Source organism: Bison bison, unplaced genomic scaffold (assembly GCF_000754665.1).
Source record: "Bison bison bison isolate TAMUID 2011002044 unplaced genomic scaffold, Bison_UMD1.0 scf7180017864037, whole genome shotgun sequence".
Lineage (NCBI taxonomy): Eukaryota > Metazoa > Chordata > Mammalia > Artiodactyla > Bovidae > Bison > Bison bison.
In genome coordinates this window covers 1563627-1571799 of record NW_011494609.1, presented here as the reverse complement: position 1 = coordinate 1571799, position 8173 = coordinate 1563627, and the positions used below count along the sequence as shown (strand labels likewise).

General features: G+C 45.5%; 1 protein-coding gene across 1 annotated transcript in view; it reads right to left on the bottom strand.

Moving 5' to 3' along the window:
- Positions 1-442: 442 nt before the first annotated feature.
- Positions 443-8173, bottom strand: part of KCNJ6 (potassium inwardly-rectifying channel, subfamily J, member 6) — a 92193-nt gene continuing 84462 nt past the window's right edge. The window contains exon 2 of the mRNA XM_010834822.1: positions 443-768. Coding sequence (XP_010833124.1) covers positions 443-768 — 326 coding nt within the window. The remainder of the gene's footprint in view (positions 769-8173) is intronic.

Below are 8173 nucleotides of genomic sequence, written 5' to 3'. Positions count from 1 at the left end.
TTATTGAGATGTGTAAAACGGAGGGCTCGACTCCATGTCTCACTGCATGAATGAATAGGCACCAGAGACCTTCCTCATCATATCCCAGGGAAACTCTTTGATGCACTCTTTTGAGTGATCTGCTATTTTACAACACATGCGGGGGAGTAGCGTAAATCTCTAGTCAGATGTGCCCTATCCCGGGAGGAGACCAGGCTGGGGCCACAAATGAGGGCATGTATCACCTTAACCCAATCTGCAAGCTACCTTGTCAATCTGAATTAACTGAGAGGGCAGGTAGATATTTTACACCTTGAAGATTTGTTTCCTGGTAATGCCAAACTTAAATATAAGGAAAGAACAGAGTAAGAGACAGAAAAGAAAGAGAATGAGAGACAAGGGAAGGTTGCGGGGGGTGGGGCGTGGGGTTGGAGAGGAGAAGGGGCAGCCCCGGGCCCGGGGACTAAACTTTGGATTCATTCTCTAGGTTTGCCACGTCACCATTCCTCTCTGTCTGCTCCTCAGGGTTCTTTTCCTCCTCCTCAGTCTCCAGTTCTGCGTGTTGGTTGAGTTTGCTGGAGACAGACCAGCTCAGGGGCAGCTCGGCCCTGCTGGCTAACTCGGCCAGCTCTTTGGCACTGAGAGATGGGGTGCTGGTCTCGTAGGTCTCGTGGAAGCTGTTGTAGTCGACTTCGTAGAACCCATCCTCCAGCGTCAGGACAGGTGTGAATCGGTACCCCCAGAGGATCTCACTGGTGATGTAGGAGCTTCGAGCTTGGCACGTCATCCCTGCAGAGAGAATAGAAGCATTAGTGTGTGTGTGTGTGTGTGTGTGTGTGTGTGAGTGTGTGTGAGTGTGTGTGTGTGTGAGAGTGTGTGTGTGTGTGTGTGTGTGTGTGTGTGTGTGTGTGCAGGCTTCCCACTGACCAGGGGGCTCAGGGAGCTGGGCAGTACTGCTGCGTGTAGTGTTGAGACTGTGACCTGCATAGGCTGTTGTAACAGGGAGGAACAGATCTGACTCCATATTTTATCTGCTTCCTTTAACCTTTGCACTCTGTTGTTTTTGCTGCAACTTACAAATGTTGCCGATAGCCTGAAATATACAGGAGACCCCATTTTCAAACTTGTGATCTTTGAAGGCATAACATTGTCCTATTGGTATAGAGATAAAAAGTTGCAGAGCAGAGAATAACATTTGTCCTGCTGGAGTTTACAGGAAGGTCATGACCTGAACTATGTGGACAGCGGCAAGAAGAAAGGATTCCTGCTCTGAGAAGTTTGATGTTTTCGAACTGTGGTGCTGGAGAAGACTCTTGAGAGTCCCTTGGTCTGCAAGGAGATCCAATCAGTCCACCCTAAAGGAAATCAGTCCTTAATATTCATTGGAAGGACAGACGCTGAAGCTGAAGCTCCAATACTTTGGCCACCTGATGCAAAGAGCCGATTCATTGGAAAAGACCCTGTTCCTGGGAAGGATTGAAGGCAGGAGGAGAAAGGGGTGACAAAGGATGAGATGGTTGGATGGCATTATTGGCTCAATGGACATGAGTCTGAGCAAACTCCAGGAGGTAGTGTAAGACAGGGAAGCTGGGGTTCCCTGCTGTAGTCCATGGGGTCCCAAGGAGTCAGACATAACTGAGCAACTGAACAATGACAACCATACACCCTCCCCTTTTAATATAAAAGGAGCCTGAATCCTAAGTCAGGTAAGATGGTTCTTTGGGACACTAGTCCATCATCTTCTTGGTTTGCTGGCTTTCCAAACAAAGACAACTCCTCTCTCGATTTACTGGCCTGTTGAGCAGTTCAAGCTTGGACTCGGTAACAGTGCCACAGCTAAGGAGATGTGTTTCCTGTCACAGACGTCTAGTTGTTTCTATATGCATGTGCTCTCCTGCAGAGTCCCAGGGAGCAAGGTGGGAGTCCTGGTGCACAGCAGGCAGTGCTTGCCTGCGAGGTCACACTCATGTGGCTGCTCACGCACACGGGGCACACTCATGTGGCTGCACCTCGTCCACGTTTTGCTCCAAATTCATCTGAGGTCATGACTGCGATCTGACATTGCTTTCAGGGGCTTTGCCTGAGTCCCACTGGGATTTGAGTGCTCTAGCCACAGACTTAAAGAAAGTTGACATATGAACTACACTTACATGCCCTTAAGCTGGAGGCCTACGTCCCTGACACGTAGGCCATGACAGTGGTTCCCCAAATAAGGCTGGAAAGGAAACCCATCCGAGTCTGCACTTTCCCTAGGACTAGCGGAGGTGTCTTTCAGCTCATGCAATAACATAACAAAGTCGCTCCCCACCTCACCGCCCTTCCTGCTTATAGACAAGAAAACTTTTTCTAATTTGCACAAAAATGCCGTGTGAGCTACTGGCAGCCCAGGAGTCTAGAGTCACTTCCTTTTACATGTGAAAAGGCAGAACAAGGGAAATCCCACCTGTTACCTTAAGGAGAGAAAACCAGGCAACAGGCTTGGGGTGAGATAGGGGAATGTCATTGGTGCATTTTTCTGCCCCCACGAGGTCAAAGAATTCTCTTATGAAACTTCTCAGGAACCGGAAGCATTCATTCAGCCATCCCTTCAGGTCTGATTTTCCCTTTAGCTCAGTAAGCTCAGTGCTAAAAGCCCATCCTGTTTTTAGGGGCCCATGAAAACTTTTATTTTCTTTTAAAGTCAGAAGAAAAAAAAGAGATTTCAGATAGAAGAAAATATTAATATATTCATCTCTATATAAAGTATATTACATATTCAGTGGACATGAGTTTGAGCAAACTCCAGGAGACAGTGAAGGACAGGGAAGCCTGGCGAGCTGCAGTTTATGCGGTCGCAAAGCGTCGGGCATGGCTGAGGGACTGAACAACGAGCAACAACAGCATATCACATATTATGTGTGCAGCCCGCTCAGTCACTTAAGCAGAGTCTGACTCTTTGTGATGCCATGGACTGTAGCCCGCCAGGCTCCTCTGTCCCTGGGATTTCCCAGACAAGAATACTGGGGTGGGTTGCCATGCCCTCCTCCAGGGGATCTTCCTGACCTAGGGAGCGAACTTGTGTCTCTTGCATTGCAGGCGGATTCTTGACCACTGAGCCACCGGGGAGGCCCTCATTACATATCATATGAAGTAGGTTATATACTTCATACATATTATATCATGTAATTCTATAAAAATATAGCTAAACATTTAAAAAATGGAATAAAGAGACCGTAAAGGTGAAGCTCTGTAGGACTCACGGTATTCCTACTGCCTCCTCGTGTTCATTCATCCAGGGGAGCAACCAGTCACTCATATATTGTCCGTCAGGACAGTTAATAACATGCATTAAGCAATTGCTTTATGCTGGATGCAGTTGGGGTAAGGAGAATAGGACACAGGTTTTACACAGAAGGGTTCAGATCTACAAAATATTCCCACAGCAGTGCATTGACTTCTCATGGCTAAAAGAAGAAAAAGATCCTAAGAATAGGGACTTAAGGAGGCAGGGACTAAAGGACTGACCTGCTGCAGCTGGCAGAGTCTGAGCCCGCACAGTCCTCATTTAGCCCTTTGCTCTTCCTCTGACCCTCCAAACTGAATGCTATCCTTCTTCGATGTTTTCCTGACTCGCCAATGATTTGGTCCCCTCACCCCCTATGCCTCTAAAACAAGTTTACAAGGCTACTAGGCATTGCAAAGCAAAGAACAACAGCATCTTGTTTTCATTTTTCAAAGAATGTTTCTCTTTGGAGTTAGCAAGTCTTTCGCTGTGTTTGGGAGTCTTGGGGGAAGGCAGGTGATGGCAGGGTTATACGGGCTCAAAGCGAGGCGCAGACAGGAAGTCAAAAGGAAAAATGATAAAACAACTATAACTTTTTTCCCATAAAAGAAGCATATGTTTATTTTAACATGACTAGAAAACAGAGACAGGCACATAAAATAATATCCACCCAGATTTTCATTTCTGGTTATGTAAATAGCCGAATTTACATACAGACTGGTTCCAAATAGGAAAAGGAGTACATCAAGGCTGTATATTGTCACCCTGCTTATTTAACTAATATGCAGAGTACGTCATGAGAAATGCTGGGCTGGAGGAAGCACAAGCTGGAATCAAGATTGCCGGGAGAAATATCAATAACCTCAGATATGCAGATGACACCACCCTTATGGCAGAAAGTGAAGAAGAACTAAAGAGCCTCTTGATGAAAGTGAAAGAGGAGAGTGAAAAAGTTGGCTTAAAGCTCAGCATTCAGAAAACTAAGATCATGGCATCTGGTCCCATCACTTCATGGGAAATAGATGGGGAAACAGTGGAAACAGTGTCAGACTTTATTTTTCTGGGCTCCAAAATCACTGCAGATGGTGACTGCAGCCATGAAATTAAAAGACGCTTACTCCTTGGAAGGAAAGTTATAACCAACCTAGACAGCATATTAAAAAGCAGAGACATTACTTTGTCAACAAAGGTCTGTCTAGTCAAGGCTATGGTTTTTCCAGTAGTCATGTTTGGATGTGAAAGTTGGACCATAAAGAAAGCTGAGTGCCGAAGAATTGATGCTTTTGAACTGTGGTGTTGGAGAAGCCTCTTGAGAGTCCCTTGGACTGCAAGGAGATCCAACCAGTCCATCCTAAAGGAGATGGGTCTTGGGTGTTCATTGGAAGGACTGATGTTGAAGCTGAAGCTCCAATACTTTGGCCACCTGATGCAAAGAGCTGACTCATTGGGAAAGACCCTGATGCTGGGAAAGATTGAGGGCAGGAGGAGAAGGGGATGACAGAGGATGAGATGGTTGGATGGCATCAGTGACTCAGTGGACATGGGTTTGGGTGGACTCCGGGAGTTGGTGATGGACAGGGAAGCCTGGCGTGCTGCGATTCATGGGTCACAAAGAGTCGGACACGACTGAGCAACTGAACTGAACTGAAAATAGCCAAATGGAACTAGAAATTAAAAATACAACAATTAAAATTAAACTCTATATGTTAAATTTATATTAAAATTAATCAGTTTCACATCTGACTGGAATTGGTTGAAGAGAGAATCAGAAACTTGAGATACAGGTGTGAAGAAACAACGCAGGAAGCAGCCAAGAGGATGTCCTCGGCAGTGATGGGGAAGGGACTTCTGAAAACCCTCTCCTCCATGAAGGTAACGAGAACATTGGGAGAAATTGACAAGACAAATTCTTTAAAACTCTGTAAATAAACTCCAGGAGTGTTTGTTCAAGAAAAATGGCGGAATCTCAGTAAGAACCCTGAGCTTGGCAAAGTTTCAACGTCCCCCTGCTCAGCTTATGTTGGCCTTAAAAAGCAATAGCTTGGGCTTCCCCTGGGGGCTCAGTGGTAAAGAATTGACCTGCCAATGCAGGAAACATGGGTTTGGCCCCTGGTCCGGGAGGACCCCACTTCTGAGGGGCAACTAAGCATGTGAACCACCACTGCTGAAGTCTGTGCATTCCAGAGCCCATGGTCTGCAAGCAAAGAGGCCACCACAATGAGAAGTCCATGCACGGCACCCAGAGAGTGGCCCTGCCTGCTCCAACTAGAGAAAAAGGCCGGCCATCAGTGAAGACCCAGCACGGACAACAATAAAAAAAAACACACAAACAGCAAACCCAGTAGCCGGCAATTGTGGTGCAAAAGAGCAGTGAGCAACTCCTGGAGGGGTGGGAACGGAATTGGAGCTCTTTCAAAGTCTCATGTTCAGAACTGTCATTATGTGAAGTTTCTAGCAGTTCCCTTGGAGAAGGAAATGGCAACCCACTCCAGTGTTCTTGCCTGGAGAATCCCAGGGATGGAGGAGCCTGGTGGGCTGCCGTCTATGGGGTCGCACAGAGTCGGACTCGACTGAAGTGACTTAGCAGCAGCAGCAGCAACAGCAGCAGCAGCAGTTCTCTAGAAAGCCCCATTCACAAAACATGTCTCTTTTTTGACCAGGCACAGATCTTGCCCAATGAAAATAGCCTTTTCCCTTGGGTCATTTGTTGAAAACAACCAGTGGCTAAATTTTGTACTCCCCTTTCCCCAAATACATATGTTGTTCCAACCCCCCAGAACCTCAGATTGTGACTGCATTTAAAGATAGGGTCTTCAAAGAGGTAATTAAATTAAAATGAAGCCATGCGGGGGTGTCCTAATTCTCTGTGACTGGTGTCATTACGAGAAGAGATTAGTTATACGGACAAGGACAGAGGAAAGACTATTTGAAGACACAGGGAGAATATGGCCACCTCTGTTCACAGGCTGAGCAGAGAGCAGCCAACCTTGCCAGCGCCTTCATCTTAAGCGCCTCACCTCCAGAATTATGAGACAATGAATTTCTGGTGTTTAAGCCTCCCAGTCTGTAGTGCGTTGTGATGTCAGCCCTAACAAATGAATGTGCGTATTGAATTTCAGTGGGATAGTCAAATACATTTTCATAGCACCACTTTAATAAGATTTTGTTGTTGTTCAGTCACTGAGTCACGTCTGACTCCTTGCAACCCCATGGACTGCAGCACGCAAAGGCCTCCCTGTCCTTCACTATCTCCCAGAATTTGCTCAAACTCATGTCTATTGAATTGGTGATGCCATCCAACCATCTCATCCTCTGTCATCCCCTTCTCCTCCTGCCTTCACTGTTTTCCAGCATCAAAGTTTTTTCTAATGAGTTGGTTCTTTGAATCAGGTGGCCAAAGTGTTGGAGCTTCAGCATCAGTCCTTCCAATAAATATTCAGGCTTGGTTTCCTTTTGGATGGACTGGTTTGATCTCCTTGCAGTCCAAGAGACTCTGAAGAGTCTTCTTCAACACCACAGTTCAAAAGCATCAATTCTTCGGTGTTCAGCCTTCTTTATGGTCCAACTCTCACATCTGTACATGATTATTGGAAAAACCATAGCTTTGACAATATGGATCTTTGCTTTGTCAGCAAAGTGATGTCTATGCTTTTTAATACTCTTTCTTGGTTTGTTACAGCTTTTCTTCCAAGGAGCAAACCTCTTTTAATTTTAAGGATGCAGTCACCGTTCACAGTGATTTTGGAGCCCAAGAAAATAAAGTCTGTCATTGTTTCCATTTTTTCCCCCATCTACTTGCCATGAAGTGATGGGACCAGATGCCATGACCTTAGTTTTCTGAATGTTGAGTTTTAAGCCAGCTTTTACTGTGTGTAGACTAGATAGCTAGTGGGAAGCTGCTGTCTGGCACAGGGGGCTCAGCTCTGTGCTCTGTGATGGCCTGGAGGGTGGGATGGGGGCGGGTGGGAGGGCGGCTCAAGAAGGAGGGGATATATGTGAGCATAGAGCTGATTCACGTTGTACAGCAGAAACTAACACAACAGTGTAAAGCAAATCTCCTCCAATTTAAAAAAATGACTAAGTGAGATTTAAACAAATGCTCATGGATGCTTTTCCAAGTTTTATCCATCTTTTGGTGTCCTAATTCATTGTAGAAGAGACAAAAAAAGAATATGAATGTATTTGTCTAACAGTATTAAAAAGTATTTCTAGTGTAAGCCGTGAATTTTCATTTCCTTCAGAAAGATCCCTGTCTTACATATTGACATTGGTCCCAGTCCATTCTTAGAAAAAATGTGATTTTTACTGTTGTTGAAAAAATAACCAAATAAAACAGACTAAGATGGAGCTGCCAACATTGCATCAGTGTGTGACAATGGAGCCCTTGTGATTTCCAGCGTCCCTTAACTCAGTGAAGTGTGACTGACCCTGAGAACAATTTTTCATGGATTTTGTTTTAGGCTTTGGAATGAGTGTGAGCAGAGGAGGCAGAATTTTATTTCTTCAATAAGGAAGATGAAATATGAAAAGCATACAAACACTGGCAACACTGATAAAGGAAAACAGGAATGATGAATGTATATGCACCACGCAGGTCATTGTTTAGATACCGTGTATCTGTATATGTGGGCTTCCCAGACGGCTCAGTGGGGAAGGATCTGCCTGCCAAGCAAGAAACCCCAAGTGGGTTTGATCCCTGGGTCGGGCAGATCCCCTGGAGGAGAGCATGACAATCTACCTCAGTATTCTTGCCTGGGAAAAGCCATGGACAGAGGAGCCTGGCGGGTACAGTCCATGGGGTCACAAAAGAGTCAGACACGACTAACAGCAACAAATCTATACGTACATAGAAACAATAAAATAAGAGGAGACTTTCTTGAATCCAGAAAAAAAGAAGATTCAGTGTGTACGCAGTTGTGTTTGTTTTTCGTA